We start from the raw sequence: 22,539 nt of genomic DNA on the forward strand, positions 1-22,539 counted from the left end.
TGCTACAGAATTAGGACACCCAGATGAAGGGTGTATTTTACAATGAGAGTAGATGTGGGATATTGGGTAAGTACACCATGGTCACCCAGTGTGACTTTAGCCATGGTCTGCATTAAAAGAAAGCAAGGGTTTAAATAGAGAAGTGTGTCTATGTGTGATCAGAAAAAGATGGAGCATTTTTTGAGCCCCAAATAAAACTGAAGCTTAAGGTTTAGTTTGTATAATATATTGTATTAATTTTAATTCAATTGATGTATATAATAGAGAGGGCCTAAGACTTGTACTGAAGATATTTTTCCTTGCTAGGATTTACTTGTTGAGATTAATCTTTTAAAGTCATCAGACATTATTAATTTTGAAAATTTCTAGTACAGAGAGTCTTTTAAGTCACCCCATGTAAACAATTGCTTGCAACTATCCCCACCTCAGGATCTCAGTTTCTTGGCCATGGATCTCACTGCACATTTTTTTTTCCTGAGGCGGAAGACAGGGAAGAAAGCCATCTGCCAAATTCAAACCTCTGTGAGAGACACTTTGAACAATACAGCAGACTTGTACCCAGGTTCTGGCTATGCAGCAATTGAGAGGAAAAAAGTATTTTATTACTATAATTAGGTAAATGAAGGTTTCCAATAAGCAAACATATCTGTACATTGGGTTTTATAAGTCATTCGCACTTGGTCCACTGACTCACTTAGTAAGCATTTATTGCTAACAATTGTACTATACCACGTTTTTTATTATTATTTTCTATTAATAATAGTAATGAAGTAGGAATTAATATCCCACTTTACAGTGTAGGGCAAGAAAGTTTAGCAAAGTTAAGTAACTCACCCACAGGCACATAGATATTTGAGTGCAGGTCTTGCTGACTTCAAAGCTATTTCTTATGATCTCTGCATTGTGTTACCCCCTCAGTGTGTGTCTACAATGAGGCAAAAGTGAATAAGAGGTGGTGTCTGCTCCAAAGTAACATACTACCTGGTAAGGAAATGAGTAACACACATACAAAACTAAGATATAAAAAGGAATGTGGTCAGTGACATGCTATAGGCATTTTGTGACAGGAATATTCAGGGAAGGCTTCCTGAGGTGATGTCGAGAGAAAGGGAGGACTAGGATATTAACATTTTTACTTTTTTTTTTTTTTTTACATTGCAGCTTCAAATTTTCTTTTTTTAAAATTTTATTGTTAGTTTCAAGTGTACAGAACAATGCAATAGTTATTAGGATATTAACATCTTTAAATAAGGATAGAGGTGGAGAAGATGGTGTGAACAAAGCCTGAGGAAGGGTGATCAGCTGCCACAGGCAACAAGTGGTCCAGGTTTGTTGGCTGTAGACCCTGTTTACTTGAGCAGAAGATAAATTGCAAAGATCAAGTTGGGGCCAGTTGTTGGACACCTTTGCAAGCACGGCAAGAAACAACCCAGAAGCATGGTATTTTCACCCAAACCTGAAGTGGACCTTAAAGAGAAGGGAGAGTCAGATGAAAAATCTTTTTCCAGCCTTCTCTTAGAACTAGAAATCTAATCCATTCTCTTCACCTTCCGATCGAGAAGGTGGAGGCCCATAGAAGCAAAGTAGCTTGCCCCAAGTCATACAGCTCACAATGGCGAATTGACATGAGTTTTGAAGTGAGACTTCCAGACACTTCCCTTTTTAGTTAGGCAGTATTTCCATTCAGCACCCACCAATTTTCACGGCTTTTGTGGGGCAGAAGGTGCAGGGTCATGTAGTTGTTCCAGAATTTGATTAGCATTACTTGAGGCATTCACTGAGCTCATGAGATGTAGAAGCTAAATCCTGAAAAAGGGTGATGGCCAGCACATCCAAATACCATCTACTGTAGGCTGGTATGTTTAGCCATGGTTTTCTACTTTTTAGGATACACACACACACACACACACACACACACACACACACACATCATGGATTTATATACATACATAACTATACATGAATATACACATATATACACATTGTATACACACAAGTACACATATATCTACACATACATATATTTTAACTTATTTTCTTTCCTGCACTTAAACAAAAACTTCCCACACTCTTGTTGAAATATATTAACCTGAGTAGTTTTCTAGGCAATATCCTGTAGGTGACCACATCAGAGTCTACCCGATGCCCTCAAGCTGCCATCAGAGATACATTTAGATCTCAATCTTCAGCTCCCCGGCTCTCCTACCCCTTTCATTTTCCCTCAGCTTTTCAGGGCCCGCCTTTCAGCCACAGCACTGTTCATTAAGCTCCTCCTACAGAGCATGAGATAAATGAAAGCCCTGGACACTCAGTAAATGTTGGTTTGAATTTCATACATTTAACTATTGTATTTTTTCACATTTGTTGTGAGGTGAGTAAGGCATGCTAATTTTCATGTTGTTCTTGCCTCCTTGTCAGGATAATCAAGAGTTGGTTTTACTGTTCAATCTCAGAGGAAGGTATTTTCTCTCCTTTGCCTCGCTAACCTTCTAAGCAATGTCTTATAGAATTATCACACTCCTTTTTTACTCTTTGTTTTTATTGTCATTTTCCTTACTAGACTGTAAGTTCCTTGTGGACAGGGATGGTATGTGGTTGCAGTGAAATTAACTTCTTAACTCATATTTGCTTTTTCCCTCTGCCATAATTCCCACAATTTTTTCTTCTTTACTACGCAGCCAGGCTTCTCAATGTGTGTTTGTTCAGTTCAGTGAAGGAATAAGTAAAGAACCTTTCAATGATCACTTATAATTTTTTCCCCAAAGCATTTAAAATCTCTTCCCTTTCAACAATTCTAGGTCATTACTTCAACAGAAATTAATTTACCCATAGTACTGAGAATATCCTCTTACCTGGCCCTCATATGTATACAAATTATATTATGTAGTATATTTATAATAGTAACAGGCCCACTCATCCCTACAGAAGATTTTGAAGCCTATTATGGATGATGACTTTCTTTTATTTATATATTTATTTAATTTGGGTTCTTTTAAAAATATTTTTATTTAAAATAAAAGTTTATATTTGAGATTACATTTAAGTACTTTTGAAATGTCAAAGTATAATGGGTTTGCTGCTTGCTCTGTAAATAAGTCAATGAAAGTGTTATCCAAATAGCCAAAAAATCTGATTTTTAAAAATAAATCTTGTAAAATGTATATATTTAAGTATCAAATTTTTAGTTAGATAGTGACATCATTAATTAATTCAGATAAACCTGTGCCTTCTTTTCTTTGAAAGGAAAAGGATATGCCATTAATTAGAGTTTTAGTTATCCCAGGGTAGGCTATTGCTCTCTAATCCCTCAGATAAAGTTTCCCTGGAATGTAAAAACAGTGCCCTTTGCAATAGAATTTAGAATAGTAGTGATCCAGGATAGATTTATACCCTTCACTTTTCAAAGGCAGCGTGATCTCTTCAGATAAAGAATGATGGACAAGAGTACTGGCCCCATCTGCCTGGGCAATCGGCACTGCCTTGCGGCTGCTCAATAGGAAAAGTATGCTCTTGTTTTTCTAGAGGTCCACAAATGCTTTCTTTGTGTGATTTCACCTTTCCATTTCAGGTATCAAGTCCTCTGCACCTTCTCTTTCTAGTAGGAAGCTCATTACAGAGAGGGTCCCATTTACTAGGCCAAATACAAGTTAATTTTCAACTGATGGCAAGAGCCCATGAGTTGGAACTTCAACAGAGCAACTAAAAAAATTTTAAATGTCATTTTAGTAAGTGCACGAAATGTAAGAAACATTGAACAATTTGCCGTTCTTTATGGCCGTTTAACTGAAAAGTGTTTTATTTAGGAAACTGTGGTTTGAACCAAGAACTGTGATTGTTTTGTATGTTTCCTTCCTCACCAATAGTGTACTTCTTATTTATTACAGGATTTCTTCAAGCAAGAATTAAATTTCATTAGCAAATTCATTGAAACTGTTCAAAATAAGCCAGTTTTCTCTTATTATTTCCAAAGAAGACACCAGAGTCACACATTTAAGATGACGGAGTAGTGTTGCATTACAGATAGCCACACCCCTCACCCTGCAGGCAGGAAGCCTCATGGTTCTAGGTGCATCTCCTGTTGCAGAGGCTCCATCCCTGCTGGATTCTTCTCACCAGGCATCACAAGACAGGAGCTCACTTTTATTTGGTAACAGAGATATGATCCATTTTGAATAATTTACTTTGGATAGCTATTCTGGTTCAAGCTAGAGAACGAATGTTAAATAATAAAAGTGATCGTAATTGCCTTTACAAAGAAAACTGCTGTGAACTCAGCCATATATAAACTTCACTCTGCAGCATACTAATAGATGGCAGTACCAGAAAATATTGGAAATAGAACACATGTAAATCACTCTTATTATTAAGTCAGATTCTCCTACTGCCTAAGCAAGGAAGCTGCAGTAACTCCTTTTAGAACACTGTCAAAAAGATGTGATTAAACAACCAGAAACACACATAAAAAAACTGCTGTCTGTGCATGTAGTTATTAAAAATAGGAGATAAAGATCAGTGTTTTCTCCTTGTAGTATTGAAAATGTGGTTGTTATTCCTATAAAATGTAGCATGTGATTTCAGTAGTGAGTTGAGAATCTGCCATCAGATCTAAAAAAACTAAGTCTAGTGTTATGAAGAAAAAAAGAAACATAATTAAAACTAAGCTTTTTGATGATTCAGGACAGGAGTTAAAACAAGCAGAGCTACAAACTCCCTGAATATTAGGCTCAGATGGTGGAGAGGACATGGCTATAATTCTTTTTCTGAGAGTAGGAACAGAAGGATGGGATTGAAGAAAGCAAATGGGATCTGCTTTATAGGTACATCTGAGATGTCTTCACTCAAGGCATGCAATCAAAAACATAAGAAGATAAAGGAAATTAAAAGGACAAAAAGTTCTATGAATCCAAAATCCTTTCTTTTGATACTCCTTTCTTTTCCTTTCCTTTCCTTTCCTCCCTCCATTCCTTCCTTCCTTCCTTCCTTCCTTCCTTCCTTCCTTCCTTCCTTCCTTCCTTCCTTCCTTCCTAAACCAACAACTGATGAGCTTAACAGCATTTAAATCCATTTCTTAATTTCTTCCTTTTCAGGGTAGACATGCCAAACCAATTTAACATTCTCTCAAAATATTTAATCATGTTTATTGTTCTCCTCTGGACCTTTAGCAGTTTTTCCATACACTTTATAATTTAGGGACTTAAATAGATTAAAAAATGTAAGAAATGAGCTCCTGGCAGGAGTTAGTGGTGAAAAACAGCCATCCTGAGACATTCATTGGAGGTTTGCTGATCTGGTCCTTTCATGAGAAAGCAAGCTGGGTATTGTTTCTGTCATTAAAATAAGACTTCCAGAGTAAGGGGTAGCACTGGTGTCCCCATCTGACCATGTCTTAGGTTTATGATCTAAATGCAAAATAAATTGTATCTGTCAAAACATTGATCTGATGATCTGACTTGAAAAAAATATAGTCCATAGCAAGCTGGCCTATTAATGAAATATATTTTGGTATGTTGGCCCATTAGAAAAACAAGGAAATATATAGATATAGATATAGATAGATAGATATAGATCTCCTTGATAATGAATAGAATGATCAGAACAACTGGCCCAGAAATTATGAAAGGGTAAGGAAGCAGTGTATAAATTCACTTCACAATTGAAATGGGCATTTCTCTTTCATGATTTGTGATATTGTTTATGTGATTATGTGAGAGGGATGTGACAGACCTCACAGAGTGGTTAGCCCCCAAGAAATGATGTAGTATCTCTAACCCCTCACTGTAGGTTTCCACTGGGTTTCCCTGTCTTTGACAGTTTGAACATCCTCAGGGGAGTTGAAAAAAAAAAGATAAAAGCAAGTAGAACATGATGTCTCTTCTCTCCTTTTATGTAAGGCTGTCTTGATGGAAAACAGTTCCCCAAGCATTTTCTTCTCATATACATGGAGGCCAGTGGGAGAAATTACAGATGGGCTGTAAATCACTCTCCAACTGGATACTTCCTGCCACCTAGGATGACACTTTGAGGGCTCAAGCCACATCTTTGTATAGGTCTGATGGACAAGTTGCACAGGGAAAGCTTTCTGTCATTTAATTTAAGCTGTAATATGGTCTGGTGGCTTGTACCCTAAGTAGGGTGAATAGAAGGATTCTCCTTAAACAATAATCAGAACCCTCTTTTCTAGGAAGATTTAGTACCCCATGAACCAGATTATCACAGACGACTGACACACACACTTAAAGAGGCTTCATTTGAGGAGCTGGCCCACATGCTAGGCAAACTTTACTGGAAACTGCACATGGTACCATAAGGACAGATATCATGGAAAGCTTCTATCCTTGACTTAGTAATAGGAATAATGCCAAATGATAATTAGTATCATTACTGCTTGGCTGGTGACCAGTTCACAGAGATAGTGCCCAATCTGTTTTTCTGGCACAGCTATCCAGTAGATGGAAAAATAGAAAACTTTTTCCAGGAGAACAAGCTGAGGTTTTATAAAATTTCTCACTCAACTAATTAAAATGGCCCACTAAATTTATTTTTAGGATTGCCTTTTGTGGAAGCTGATAACCTAAGTCCTAATAGATCTTAGAACATATTTGATTAAAACAGTTGAATTTCAGACTTTACAACAGAATACATTTATTTTTTGTCTTTCAGAAGAATCTAAGTGACTTCACATAGAAATTTTATATGCACTTTTATAATGGCTTTGGTGATTATTTTAGACATTTTAATGGTTGTTATAACTTTCAGTTTCCTTAAATAAAACAATATATACTTATTAAAGAAAAGATGAAAATACTTTTAACCAAAAACGAAAATAAAAATTAATTTTTAATTTTCCATTTAATTCCATTACCTAGAAATACCACTGTTAACATTTTTGTTTTATATCCTGCCAATCTTTTTCTCCTTGTTTATACATCACCATTAAATTTTTTTGATTAATTTCTAAAGAAAAACTAGATCATCTCATACAAATTTATTTCTAACTTCTTTCTATTTGGTAAACATGTTATGGACATTTTCTCATGTTATTTGATATTCTAGAACATAATTTTGTTGCTTACAAAGGAGTCCATTGTATTATCTTAACTGTAGCAGTTTGGTTACTTCTACTATTTCTTCTGTTCCCTTTGCATTTATATGATACAGAACCTATGTTTTTGTACAGGTTAGCCTTTTGGAATTTTTATTTTTAACATAGGCTGTTCGAGATATTGCAGCCAGAGCAGTGTGAGCGCAGGAACACAACCAAGATGTTGGTTCATATTCAGGGATGAGGCTATTGGTTAACTATGAGAGTTCATCTGAATGATCCTGGATCACCTTATGTTAGAGCTGGAAGGAAATAGTGAATATTTGAGAAAATGAAACCTTTTTTAGAAATGACACCAATAGAAATAATATAAATAATTCTGCCTCCTAGGAATACATAGTGTTACGAGAAGATGGGTTGAATATAAATTCCTGGATGTTAAGTCCTCTTCTATAGCTTGAGTCATTTTGAGACTGAACAGTATCATGAAGTAGTAGACACTGAAATATTAAAAATAAAAGGCAACATAAAACAGAAATTCACATGCCAGAGACATTGTGAAAAAAGTACAAGATTGATGACAATATGCTTCACAGTCTGTTGAGGTTTATTGGAGAGAGATAAAGTGTGCAATAAAGAAAAATTTGTTTAGCAGGAGCCAAGAACAAACTTGTCAAGAGGTGGAGTTTTGGGAAGGTTTAAATCAGAGGATGTTGGAGAGCCAAAGGTCAACATGCTTGTTCAGTGAACTGACGAGGCTTTCTGGAAAGTCCAAGAAGCATTGGGATTGATCAGCAGAGGAGACACGTAGCCACACAACCAAGTCCTCAAGGAGGACAACAGTACCTGAAGGAAAGCAGAGGGAAAGAGGAAAGAATGGAAACAAGGGAAGAAAGAAAATAGTGGCCAAAAAGGGGCACTAAGGATGGGTTGGAAATGAATCAGGGCGAGCTGAGAGGCTGTTTACAGAGGCAGAAGAGTTGCCATGGCACGTTCTTTCCCAGTGTCTATGGGAGAGACAACTTCTAGAACAGAAAGATACTATTTTCAAGGTACTCATTTATTTTCAAAATGTTTTTAGGCAAAGATAAGATAGGAAAGGATTCCCATGTCTCACCCTCAGTTTGTTGGAATATCAAATTTACTGGAATAGGGCATTCTGGAGTTGCTTGCTCTCAGTAAGCATGTTTTCACAGATCTTGGGCTTCCCTCCCAATGATGGGTTTATAGTTACCTCAAATTAAATAACATGTGACTAGAAAAATAAAATAAGCTGTAAACCTGGAAGTCTAATGGTTGATTTTCTCCTGGGCTTCTTTTCTTGCTGGTGGTGGGTGCTTTCTATTCTCTTCCAGAGTTCTGTTGGAAGGGTGCTGTCTTTTGTTTTTGACAGAATGTTGATCCAGGTGTGCCTGTATTTTTACTGTAAGTTTTTATGGCGCTGCCTGAAATTTGTAATGAGGAAGCTGACTGGAAAATGTGAACTACAGCGGATCTGTTACAATACCAAGCCTGGAGCTTCTAGAACCATGAAAATTGGTAAGCATGAAACACAGAAGTAAGCAAAATGTAGGCTTGGTGGGATTGAGGATACAGTATAGTAATTTTAAACCACTTGTAAAGGATAATTTTAGAATGATTTTTAAAAATTATCTCTTTTATAGAAACATCACTGAGGGATTCAAAAAGTAAGGTAAGTAAAATTATTTCTATATATTTTCAGCAACTTTTCACTTGAAGCTTACCTCCGTCATCAAAAAGTAATTTTTTTAAAAAATGAAGTATACCATTGGCTGTGAAAATTAATGTAAACTGAGAAGAATTACCTGCCCATCACAGACCCCTGTCCTTTTAACATGAAAACAGCCACTGTATGAATTTTTAGGCAGTTGTATGAGGCACTTATTTCTTCACTGTTGAATTCATCCTTTTTTATACCTCTTCCCAAATCTCAAATATTGTTTGAAAATAAGAGTAGCATTAACTCTCTGGTGTTTCCTCAGTGTCCAAATCATTTAACTTTATACACAAGATTTTTCAAGAAAACCAAAGAAGCCACTATTCTAGCTTATATAGTACATAGTTAAGCATCCACATAAGAGAAAACTGTTTTTTTTTCAAGATTCTTAAACATTATTATTTAATTTAGGCATCCTTAAGACTACTCACCCCCACCATGTACTTCACTCAATCATAGACATAATTCCTTTAACAATGGAAACAGGTATGTTGGGTGAGAAAAAGAAAACATAATATTTTAATATAAGTAGCTTGAAACAGATGAAAATGGTAAAAAAACAAAACAAAACAAAACAAAACCACTTATATTTTGGTTTTATGTTATTACCTTAATCAGGAAAATTGCACTACCCTCATTGTGAAAATGTCAAATTTACTACAATTCAAATACTAAATCAATTTTTCTTTTAGTTTGGTTTAGTATCTTCATAGAGCAGCTTTAAACAAAAACTTGAAGGGCTTCCCAAGTGGTCCAGTTAAGAGCTCGCTCAAGAGTACGAGCTCTAAACAACAGGGTCGCCGGTTTGATTCCCGGCACGAGCTGAGCTGCAGCTGAGCTGCCAACAGGTGGCAGGAAGGCTCAGCTTAAAAAAAAAAAAAAAAGAAAAAAACAAATACTTGAAGCCTTTATCTAAACAGACCCCACTTAAGCCACTGGTGTTCATGACAAGGGAACTGATTGAAATGTGTTTTCTAGCTGTTGCAGACTTCAGTGAGTGTTCACCCTGATGCTATTGAAAAAACTATAGAAGACATCATGGAACTGAAAAAAATTAACCCCGACATAAATCCACAGTAAGAATATGTTTATTATTTTTGTAAACAAGTCACATGGCCACATATTTATTATTTCTAAGGTGCTACAGTGCTCTCTCACCCCCCTCTCTCTCTCTCTTACTCTCTTTTTTCTCTCTCTTTCTATACATAGATCCACCTCCCCAAGCCCCAAACAATCATCTGCAATATTTTGACTTTCAGATAAAGAATAAAGAAAAAAGGTGTCTTCTTCATATTTGTAAATAGCAGCAACTTTGTACTTCTGTTGTGATTTATGCTTATGCTTTGAGATGCAGTGAATGTAAGAAATATGATAGATGTACTTGATATCAGATGATGAAATAAAGGGAGCTCATTCATCAACAGTCATTCCATGCGATGCCAGTGTTTTACATTAACAGTAAAAGTTCAAATTGTAAATGTTCCCAAGCTGATTCTGCTCCATCAAGAACATTGCTTTATAGTCACAGGATGTGGAGTATAGTGGGGGAGTGGAGTCAATGGAATTGTAATAGACATGTATGATATTGGTGGGGGAGGGGGGAGTGGGGCAGTGGATTGGGGGAGGGGTCACTTTGAGGGGTAAAAAGTATAACTATTACACTGTGTTATACACCTTAAACTAATTTTTAAAAATAAAAATAAATTTTAAAAAATAATAAAAATTTTAAAAAATTAAAAAAAAAAAATAAGAACATTCCTTTAGTTCATGACAGGCTGAAAACCTTGGAGACAGTTCCTACCTGCTTGTCAAGAAGGCAGGCATATGTGGGAGGGAGAGATGGTTTTAATATGAAGACTTCAGAACTTTGTAATTTAGTCATCTCATCTTGGAAATATTAAAATGCATTTGGCAATGTACATGACATTTAAAATTAGCTTTACATTTTCCATTGGGAACAGAAATTTTTCAGTAAAAATTTGGGCTAAGGCTATTACTGGTTAGAATAAATTCTACATGCAGATATATTGATAGACAGTTTAGGTAGGTAGCAATCAAATTCTCTTTTAGATATGCATAGGAACTTCAGATCTCACTGAGAAAGTCTTTTAATTGCCTAAGATGGAGCTGTAGTTGAAGGGAATTTCAGAGTTCATTTTGCATGTCTTTCACTTAGAGGGATTCTAGGTACTAGCTAATTGGGGCTCATCACAAAACTCCATTTCCACTGGTCCGCAGAGCATTCTTCTGCAGACACAGCTAATTAGCACCCTTTTCCTTATTCAGCCATTAAAGGTGATTTAATTATGCAGTAAATGTCTTTTTGAAACCTTCTGATATATATTTTATTTCTCTGAGAAAGTGATAAAAAGGCAATCCATTTTAAATTAAGTTGAACAAAAATTTAAGACTACAGTTGGGCATGAGGAATATATTAGATCTATAATCATATTTAAAGATTGGGTTAGATTTAATAACAAATCTTTTCTATCTCTTCTGTGAAAGTTATGTTTCATTCAAGAGCATTTTCTTGCCATCTTTTCATTTAATTTCCTTCAGAAAAAAAACCAAACCTTTATAAGTAGTAGATTGTGTTTTTATAGCTCAGTATGGATTTTAGTACTTTTTTTCCAGATTGATGTTGAAAAAATGTGATTTTAAAAAATTAAACAATTTTCTGGAATAAAATCAAGAACTAGAGAGGGTTAGAGGAAATATTTTCTAATTTATCAAGCCATTACTACTATTAACCTCACTTTGTTTTAATTACATCTTTTTCAAGTTCAGCTTATGCTGGTGGTAAGAATGACTACAGCAAAAATTGAATTGGCTTGTCTTGTTTCCGCTTATTTCTCCCACTCTCTTCTTCCCCTCAAAATCAGCTCTGCTGTTCTGCATTGATTTCCTGGGTGACCAGTGCCACTGTTCCCTTTTGCTAAATTTAAATATCTGATTTAGCTTTTTGGTACTATGGTAGCAAGTAATTCTAAGTGTCATTTAATGGAACGTTCAATTTTATCTCTGTCTAACATTCTGGGTTATCTGACACTGCCCTCTATGTTTGGAGTAAGCATGCAATCCTAAAACATAATTCTCTATTGCACCCAACTTTAGAGTTAACCTCTGTACAACTTATTTCCCCCACAAAAAGATGATGCCACTGTCATCGTGTTTATAATGACCATCACCACAAATTCAGTGAGTGAATTAAGAGTAGGAGTCTATTAGACAGTAACTCTTGAAAATGCCAAAGTTCAACTATTTTGAAGCACAAAAGTGAATGACTATAAAGGATTTAACAGGAATACATAAACGTGAACCTTTAGATAAAAAAATGACCTCAAATGCGTATAGGAGAATGATTTATGTGACAGTAGTTTATATGAAAAAAGGGTCTTGATGATTAGTTAGCCATCTGTTTAATACACTTGTGATGTTATATGACTGCTTAAAGAGACCCTGTTTTTACCTTCTAGGTTGTAGGAGAGAAAAACGGCATTCACATCACAGGAAGTAATGATCTCTGTGTGTTGCACTTGCCAGATTGTTTTCTGTTCCAGTGATATTTTGCAAGGGGGCTGTTAGTCAAATAGTGTACATTCAGAGAGGACTGAGGAAGATAGTAAAACATCTGAAAGCCATGTCTCATGAAAGAGAAATGAAAGAATAGGGTTTTTTGTTTTGTTTTGTTTTGATTTGATTTTTAACCCCAGAGATGAGACTAGAAGAATCTAGTCTCTTAAAATAAAACTATCTTAAAATAAATAGGCGTGTAGGAGAAAGGTGGAAATACATTTGCTCAGAGAACAGGATTTGAACAGCTTGGTGATAAGGAAAGCAGATTTTGTTTCAGCCCTAAGAAAAGGTGTTCAGACAACTAGAGAAGTCAAAATGGAATGAGAAATCTTGTAAAGTAGCTCGTTCTTTCTCTTGGCATTGCTTCATCTGTCAGGAATGTTCTCAAGCAGAGGCTTTTTTGTTGTTGTGTTGTTGTTGTTGTTTTGAATTTTTCTTACTCCAGACCCCTGAGGGCTGTTTCTCTCTCTCTCTCTCTCTCTCTCTCTCTCTCTCTCTCTACTCTTTGAAGTGTTTCTGATATACCCACGAAGTGGGAGCTACATGATCCATCCCTAAGAACCCATTATCACATCTCACTTTCAAATCACCTGAATAAAGAGCTCTTGTTTTTAAAGCCACATTGTTGCAACGTGGCTTAAGAAAAGGCCAGAATGAGAGGTAAGTTTAAACCAAGTTCTACAACTGTCTATGTGGAGCTTCAGCAAAAAATTGTGCTATTAGCTCCTATTTGAGCAATTTCTTAAATACTATGTAAATATGAAAAGTCCTGTTGTACATGCAGCAAGTGAACAAATGCCAAAGTATATGTTTTATTTTTCTTCACATGTGTTTGTTTTTTGAACACCTTAGGTTGGGAATCTCTCTTCAGGCTTGCCTTCTGCAAATCGTTGGGTACAGAAACCTTATTGCAGATGTGGAAAAACTGCGCAGAGAACCCTATGACTCTGATAATCCCCAGCATGAGGAAATGCTTTTGAAGGTTAGTCCTTGAACTCATTGCAGTCCTTCACTTAGGTCAGCTAATGTGTGCCAAGTGCCGGCTATGCTAGGCACTGCTCTGGACATGGAGTACTGAATAAAACATGGGCACTGAACGGTTTGATAAAGCCTGCTGTTCTTGCTTAGATGTCGGAGGGAAATTTTCCATTAGAAAATTCATCTGAGAATTTAGAAGTAAAGTCAATTTTCTTTTGTAATCTGAGAAAGCATCAGAGGTAATTTCTGTGGGCTTTCACATTTGGCTCAAGTTTAGATGGTTTAATTGTGTTGAAAGCCAATAGGAGAAATAGCATTTGTCAAACAGTGACCTGGGATTTCCGTTTACAACTTTTAATAAATATCAAACATGAAGTTGGTTTCTGCTTCAACAATAGCCCTCTTGGGAAATTACCCGAGATCTTAGTGCTGAATATTTATTCATGTAACTTGCAGAGTATTAGAAGAGGAGGTAAAGATTTATGTCTGGAATATTAAACGTGTTGAAAGACTAACATGCAGTTATAAATACTCCTTCTGGCTGTCAAAGCAAAACCTTAAGATATTATATGATCTGATGGTATATTAGAACACGTTAATAAAATTTTACCTCAAAACACTGAATTTTGATTAAAAAAATTAAGACAAAAACATTTAAATCAACCTTTAGAACTACTCATCTGAAATGTTTTCTAAATTTACTTCTGAAAATAGATGCTTTTTTTTAAGGTAGAGTGCTTCCTTCTCCTATCCTAAAATTCAAAAAGGCAGTAACAAAATTCCAAGAAAACATTTGTTTAGCTGCCCTAACTTTATGTTATTTAAAAATTTCAGTAGAAGATGTAATTTTAAAAATGTATCCTGTTGTGTTTTTGTGTGAAAGGGTGTGTGTTTTCTGTGTATGTAAGTACATAAGCAAATAACTCATTTGTCTCTACTAATTAGAGGTAGATCTGATGTGAATCATTAAAAATTGAAGAAGCCTCATTCTTTGCAATAGTTTTTCTTCTCTTTCTCCTCTGCTTAATTTTAGCTAAGCCATTGGTTGAGCTTTATCTCCTTTTATTGCCTTATTATTTTCTATTTTATGATAGAGCTAGTTGAGTTCAATAAAATGATCTCAAAGTGGGCAATAAGTGAATGAAAAAAGAGGTAGTATAATTAACAGACTGGCCATAAGCCTGAACAATTTATTAGAATGGCTGAGATGCCCTCTGAATCAATGACATTTGGGTACCTGCTGTGTGCCATCTTAGCTGATCTGTTGTATGTGTGCTGGCACATAGGTTTTCAACAATATGGGTGAATGCATGAATTTTTGTAATTTATTAGATATGCGTCAAGAACTTTTGTGATATGACTTACCTATGGTCATGATTTAAGTGTGTATGTGGTATCATTTTTTATTGTCATCACTATAAGATGTAGGCAAGGTGATGGTTGTTATCTTTATTTTAGAGGTGAGCAAACTATAAGCATGTCAGTCCAGGCTCTGATTCACACAGCAAGTAAATTATAAAGCCAGGACTATCCACTACTGTGTTAATTTAAGCACTTTGAGGAAAAGCATTTTTTCTACCCTTACGTGGTTTGCAGTCTAATTCTGGAAATATTATGCATTTACAAAAATCACTAAATCTTACCATTCCCCCAAATACCTCTTGAATGTTTTCCATGCCCGCTGCCTTATTCTGGCCATTATCTCCAACTTGGGGTATTAAAATAACCTTTTAATTCTGCCACTAAAACTTCCTCTCTTCCAACTCCTAAAATACTGTTGGAAGGATTATCTAGTTATGTCATTCTCTAGGTTAAAACCTTGAGGTTCCCTATGTCTGATAGCAGAAAGCCCATGCATCTTAGCATCCATTTTGAACCCTTTCCAATTTATTTCTTTAAGCTATCTCTCCTGTATCCCCTTTATGTATACAGTAAATCCCCGACTTATGAACGAGTTTTGTTCTGGGAGAACGTTCATAAGTTGGATTCGTTCGTAAGTCTGACAAAGTGAGTCTTATCCACCTTTGACATAAATATATAATGTAAAGCCAATGGTTGAACGATTCATGTTATAAGAACAAACGACGTCTATCATCTTTTCACCTCGGTCCAATCTCTCAATTATTTTCACTTTTGTTTCCATGGTTATTGCTTTGTGCTTCCTAGCAGTCCCCTCCACGTCACCACTGCTTTTCCTCTTGCTTCCGGACATCCTGGGCTCTGATTGAGCTCTGTACTGCTGTACACTATTGCACTGTATAGTAAGCACACAACAGCTTACTGTACATTCACCCTGGCCCAGAATAGGCTGTGCCATCCCCTATGCCCAGGTATTTACTCACATTGTACCCTCTGTTACTCATTATTTTCACAAATGTAGACAATTTTTTTTAATCCTTATTTACTGAATTTTGAAATCTTCTGTAGACTTTCAAGCAAAATTAGGAGTGGGGTCTCTATACTCCTCTTTAGTTTGTTCCAATTCCAAGTATGATAATAACAAAATCAATAATAAGAAAAACACTCATTGAGTGTTTAGTGTGTGCCAATCATTACAGTAAGCATCACAATAACCTCGTGGTGAGATGTTGGTATTATCCCCATGTTTCAGGTAAGGAAACTGCAGCTGGGCAGTTGAGTGACCGCCCAAGCTCACACAGTTAGAAAGGGCTCCACACTGCACTGCACTACCTCTCAAAGGAGACACCATATCTTGTTGACATTTGTATTAATATTTCCAGAGGCTGGGCCTTGGTTTGTGTTTAACTGCCCGAGCTTAGGGTTCTTCATTTTTAAAATGGGTAATAATACCCTTGTTACCCACTTTATAAAATTGTTCAATACAAGGATCATCAAATTAAAGTCTGTAGGCCAAATATGACAACCACTCATTTTTGTCAATAAAGTTTTGTTGGAATACATCCATTCTTTCATTTATGTATTATTGTCTGTGGCTGGCAAAATTAAGTAGTTGCAGCAGTGACTATATGGCTACCAAACCCTAAAGCATTTGCTCTCTGGCCCCTGACAGACAAAGTTTGCCAAGTCCTGGTTTAGAGGCTTCAGTAATATATTGCCATAGTGTTTAAGTGCATTGATTGATCGACATTAGTCCATTTTCAGTGTTTCTACTTCAAGTCTTAAAGTATTAAAAAAATCTGAATTTTGTGATCATTTAAACATAGGCTGGGACGAAAATGAGTAATATCACTTTATATTCATGTAGCACTCTCCATATGAGTTATTCAAATGGACAGTTCTAGTAATCATTTCTAACCAAATTGATATTAAAAGCACAAAATTTTACATGGATTCATGACTTACCAGAAAAAAAAAATAACCCAGACTTAAAAGATGCTGTCCTGATGGGAAGAGCTGGTCCCATGGTGGCCTCATTGAGAGGCTGCTGCTTGAATGAAGGGGTGGATGAATGGCCTGGCTTGCCGTTTCTGTTCTGCAGCAGACCCTAGAAAGGCAGAAGTGTTCAAATAAGCTTGGAGTAAAGGCTTCGTGCCAAGAGGGGAGAATTAAACAGAGCACCGGCCATGAGGGATAATAGTCTCACTGAGAGTGCCACTTCCACATCTGTAGCTTGTCCTCTGCCACAGGAGTCACCGTTTGTAGCTCTGGTGTCTTGCACTTGGCAGGTGGCTTTGTAATAACTCTACTCCCAGTAGCAAAGCTGTAGAGAGCTGCACTCCTCAGAGCCTCCCACAGGAGACTCACCTCCTAAGTTCAATTTTCCAGTTGCCTTCCAATGTGCAAGAAATGACCTCATCTTCAGGGGCACCCTGCTCCCTACCTTTACTTTTTTCTGGGATGAACCTATGTATCAGAAGAGAATCCAATAATTCAAGCATTCTTACAGGAAATATGCACATGGTAGTTCTTTATATATGTATGTTAGCATAATCAGCTTTCATTTTCCAAGAAAGTGACCCTTATTAAAGCAGATAGGGTTAAGAACTTAATTAAAAACACTTTTGAGCCATTAATCTAGTCTGTCATGAATGATGAAATTATTAAAATGGAATTTCTTTTTAAAGAATTTTATTATTTAAACTTTTTACTTACCAAACTAAGTATTCCCCTAATGAATGAGGGTTATAACTTATCTACAGAAATAAAAATGCTTGTTTTTCCTTTTTTATTCTACTCACTTTGTGAAACCAAGTAATTTTTAATTATTGGGGTGACATGGTTAATAAAATTATATAAGTTTCAAGTGTACATTTTTATAATACATCATCTATATATTGTATGTGTGTTCACCATCCAGAGTCAGCTCTCCTTCCATCACCATATATTTGACCCTCTTTACCCACTTCTATCATCTCCCTTCCCCCGCTTACCCTCTGGTATCCACTAAACTGTTGTCTATGTCTATGAGCTTTTGTTTCTTTCATTGTTTGTCTTGTTCCTTTGTTGCTTTTAGGTTTATATTCCACATACAAGATTATCATGCTAAGCGAAATAAGTAGACAGAAAACGTCAATAACCATATGATTTCATTCATATGTGGGAAACCAGACATTTTAAAACTGAATTAGGCCCTGAGATTATGTCAAATTATTATCCAAATGAATATGATGAGCTTTACAATCTGTTTCCTTTTGTTTGTTTGTTTGTTTGTTTGTTTGTTTGTTGTTTCATTGTGACAGTAACCAAATCAGTTCCTTAAGGAGTTTTTAAAAAGAGAAATTTTCTCTCATTTTTAATACTCTTCTAATGAACTCAGAAACATTTTCTGTTTTGATGAATGCAGAACACTGGCAAATTCTTATATGGATAATATAAAAAGAGATTTTTTTATACCCATGTTTGATATTTTGCTTTCAAGTATGATAGATTTTCTTTCCTTTTTCTGAAAATTTTCTCTCACTCTTTAGATTGAATTTACCTGCTGTGCCACTAAACATAAAATATTGTATCATTTGAATAATACATAATTTTGGATTAGTGCCTGAAATAACTTTAATGCATTACAACTTTTTTGTTACTATTTCCTGTAGTTGAACACAGTTTTATACGGTCAGATATGTGGCAGTTAACTAAGTATATAAAGCAAGGTGTTTGTATATTCCTGTTCTACTTCAATTTTAAAATCCATGTAACATAGAATAATCAATCTAGAAGTTGAATTATGTCTGAAATCATAATAAGCAAATTTTACATTTGTATTTGTCTCTATCTATAGACAATGTAATACAAAATGGTATTAATATTTTAAAAAGTAAATTTGCTTACATGCCTATCTTTATTTATTAGAAAGAACTACTAGTACATTACATATTTATACAGCTGTGGTGTCTTTCTCTCTCTCAAGTGATGATATGAATTGAACCTATCTTTCTACAAAAAAAAACTTTGACAAATAGAACCAGTTTCTTAAGCAGTGAAGAGCATAGTGCTTAAAATGTATATCTGTCTATTAATATATAATTGATTGTAATTGACATTTTTTAAGTAGCTCTTAAAGATGATAATATATTTTGAGATTTATTCATAAACATTAGTGATCTTCCTTTATTAAGTTATATGATGTTTACTTTCGCCCCTGTTATAGGTGAGTCCTAAGAAATAAAACTCAAGTCAGTCCACTTTTCTTTTTGTTAGCAATGCTGCTAAAAGTTTTGCTATGTATTAGCATTTTGTAAGGATTTAAATAATGCATGGCCTCAAAATTTTCCCTGTATTCCCCTTCCCTTTATTCTCTTACATATTTTTGGAGGATTCCAAAGAGCTTTTGTGGAAGATATATATCTAATTAGAAATGAAAACAGAAATATTTAAACACTAAAATATAAAAGTATGTATTTCATTGCCTTCAGAGGGATGACATCATCACATGTCATGCAGCCTCTAGAAAATTCCACTATATACTCATGAGAAGATGAGAGCAAAAAGTCAAATAACTTATTATTTTTATTATGAAATAGTTTTTACCTCCCAGACCCTCTGAAAAGGTCATGGGTCTCTCCAGAAGTCAGTCTTCAGACCATACTTTGAGAACTTCTACAATAGGTAATTGAAAAATGATCAAATCTTTAATTGTAATGTATTTTCATGTATTCAACTTTTGCAAAGCTCCACCTAATGATGTAGTTTACAAAATTCGAGCCAATAGGAAAAAGTATTTGTGTGTGTATACCAACAGGCTAATTTTCTTTCATGTCTCCAGTTATGGAAATTCTTGAAGCCCAATACTCCATTAGAATCTCGGATTTCTAAACAATGGTGTGAAATTGGTTTCCAAGGTGACGATCCTAAAACAGATTTTCGAGGAATGGGTCTCCTGGGACTGTACAATTTGCAGTAAGTAAAGTAAAGAATGGGTAAGTATTAAAGGATATTCTGGTCTCCTCATATTGAAATGACAAAATTGAGTTATTAGTTCCAAAAGCTACTTCCCAGAAGACCCCAAGAAAACATTCAATAAATACTTGTAATGCTTATATGTAGAAGTGTGTTAATGAAAATTTTACACTGTGTCATTTTGCCCTCAAACTCTAAAAAGCATAATTACCTTATATTAACCTGAATGCCATTTTCACACCTAACAAAATTAACAGTAATTCCTTGGTGTCATCTGTATCCAGCCCATATTCAAATTTCCCAGTTCTCTCAAAAGTCTCTTTTTATACCTGGTTTGTTCTAATCCAGTTCCATACAAGATCTGCAAATTGCACTTAAGTTATTATGTCTCTCCAGTCTTTTTGATTAGAGCAGTCTCCTGTCTCTGACCTCTCCTTTTGCTCCCTTTGCCATATCACTAACTTGTGCAAGATCCCAAGTCAATTGTCCTCTAAATGTCCCTAGCCTAGATTTGTCTGTTTAGGTTTATACCCATCCCTTGTATGTCCTGAAAATTGGAGGTATTCAGAGGCTTGAATAGGCTCAGGTTGACATCACAGTGGCCTGTAGTGTTCCCACTTTCAGTTCTTTGCTGAGATGTATCAGAGTCCTCACAGCTGATGACTCCATTATGAAATCCCCCATCATCCATCTATCTAATCATTTCCTCCTTCAGTGATTTTCACTGAACCAATAATTAATTGGGCAAAAACTGTATGTTTAATTCTGTTGTTCTTCCCAGTTGTTGGCTGGAATTCTGTAAAGATTCAGTTTTCTTTAGCACTATGTTTTTTTGGTTTCTCTAAAATCTAGGCAGAACAGATGCTCACTAAATAAATTGCCAATTTTTAGAGCGAGGACTTAGTGCTCCAGTTCTCTTGTCAGGGAATTAATTGTCATTCAACTAATTGGATTCATTATTTTTTCATGCTTAAATTGAGTCATTTGTGGCCATTATTTTTTACACCACAGGGAGTCCTTTTAAGTTGGTTCTTGTATCCTTTGACGCTACCCTATTAGTGAGAATAGCAATTTTTTTTTAAGAAATTAAGCTTTAGTCGCTTTTTAAATATTTTTTTTTCAGTTACAGATGACATACATTATATTAGTTTCAGGTGTACAACATAGTGATAAGACATTTATATAATTTATGAAGTAATCACCCCATTAAGTCTACTACCCATCTGACACCATACATAATTATAATATTATTGACTATGTTCCTTATGCTATACTTTACATCCTCATGACTACTTTGTAACTACCTATTTGTACTTCATAACCCCTTCCCCATTTTCACCCATCCCCCCAAACCCATGCACATCTGGCAACCCTCAGAATGTTGTCTGTATCTATAGCTTTCTTTCTTTTGTTTGTTCATTTATTTTGTTCTTTAGATTCCACATGTACATGAAATCGTATGGCATTTGTCTTTCTCTGTCTGACATACTGCACTCAACACAATACCTTCCAGGTTCATCCATGCCACTGCAGATGGCAAGAACCTTCCATGACCCAGCAGTATTCCATTGTATACCACCTACTCTTTATCCATTGATGGACATCCAGGCTGCCTCCACATCTTGGCCATTGTAAACAATCTTAAATGAACATTTGGATGCACATGTCCCCTCGAAGTAACATTTTGAGTTTCTTCAGATAAATACCCAGAAATGGGATTACTGGTTCCTTCTTTGACCTTTGTGATAGCCTTTGTTTTAAAGTCTGTTTTGTCTGGTATAAGTATTGCTACTTCAGCTTTTTGTTTGTTTATTTCCATTTTCATGAAATATCTTTTTCCAACCTTTTACTTTCAGTCTGTGTGTGTCTTTCAATGTGAAGTGAGTCTCTTGTAGACAGCATATGTAAGGGTCTTCATATCTATTCAGCCACCTTATGTCTTTTGATTGGAGCATTTAATCCAGTTAACATTGAAAGTAATTATTGAGAGGTATGTAGTTATTGCAATTTTATTGTTCATAGTTTTGACTTTTTTTCCTTCTTCTTAAAGAAGTCCCTTTAAAATTTCTTGTAATACTCCTTTAGTTTATTCTTGTCTGGAGAGCTCTTTGTCTGTCCTTCAAATCTAAATGATAGCTTTTCTGGCTGGAATAATTGTAGCTGTAGGTCCTTGCTTTTCATCGCTTTGAATATTTCATGCCAAGCCCTTGTGGCCTGTAAAGTTTCTGTTGAGAAATCAGCAGACCATCTTATGGGAGCTCCTTTGTAGGTAACTAACTGTTTTTCTCTTGCTGCTTTTAAGATTCTCTCTTTGTCTTTAAACAAGATGTGTCTTGATGTGGGCCTCTTTGGGTTCATCTTGTTTGGGACTCACTGTGATTCCTGGGCTTATATGTCTATTTCCTTCACCAGGTTAGGGAAGCTTTCTGTCATTATTTCTTCAAATAGGTTTTCAGTTCCTTGCTCACTCTCTTCTCCTTCTGGTACCTCTATGATATGGATGTTGGTACATTTGATGTTGGTCCAGTGGTGCAGCCTCCCTGGTCACCTGAGCCAGTTGCTGCAAGTGTGTCCCTTGTGTGGGTTGTGTGTCCCCTCTTATTGTAGTTGAGCCTTAGTTGCTGTTTGCATGTTAATGGGAGGGATTGACCCTTGGGCTGAATGTTTGTGAGGATTGGCTGTGACTACAGTGGAGGAGCTATTGTGCAGGGATTGACCTTACAGAGCAGGATTTGCTTCAGTGGGTCTCTGGTGCCCTTTTGGTGTATCACCTGTGGAAGTAGCCTAGTGGTGCTCTCGCATGGTGTGAAGCTGGCCTTGATGCATGCCAGCCTGGAGGCCTCCTAAGAGGTACCCCACCACAGGTCAAATTTAGCCAGATCCTGTGCTC

At 35.8% G+C, this 22,539-nt stretch overlaps 1 protein-coding gene across 6 annotated transcripts in view; it reads left to right on the forward strand.

Annotated features, from left to right (window-relative positions):
- Positions 1-22,539, forward strand: part of ELMOD1 (ELMO domain containing 1) — a 71,604-nt gene that overhangs the window by 30,958 nt on the left and 18,107 nt on the right. For 5 of the 6 annotated variants that reach the window (XM_019623954.1, XM_019623958.1, XM_019623959.1 and 2 more), the window contains exons 3-7: positions 8,436-8,581; positions 8,707-8,735; positions 9,759-9,856; positions 13,209-13,338; positions 19,516-19,649. In XM_019623954.1, the coding sequence (XP_019479499.1) occupies positions 8,436-8,581; positions 8,707-8,735; positions 9,759-9,856; positions 13,209-13,338; positions 19,516-19,649 (537 nt within the window). Of the gene's footprint in view, positions 1-8,397; positions 8,582-8,706; positions 8,736-9,758; positions 9,857-13,208; positions 13,339-19,515; positions 19,650-22,539 lie in introns of all 6 variants that reach the window. The other variant, XM_019623956.1, reaches the window with a different exon arrangement.

This window comes from Hipposideros armiger, unplaced genomic scaffold, assembly GCF_001890085.2.
Source record: "Hipposideros armiger isolate ML-2016 unplaced genomic scaffold, ASM189008v1 scaffold_570, whole genome shotgun sequence".
Lineage (NCBI taxonomy): Eukaryota > Metazoa > Chordata > Mammalia > Chiroptera > Hipposideridae > Hipposideros > Hipposideros armiger.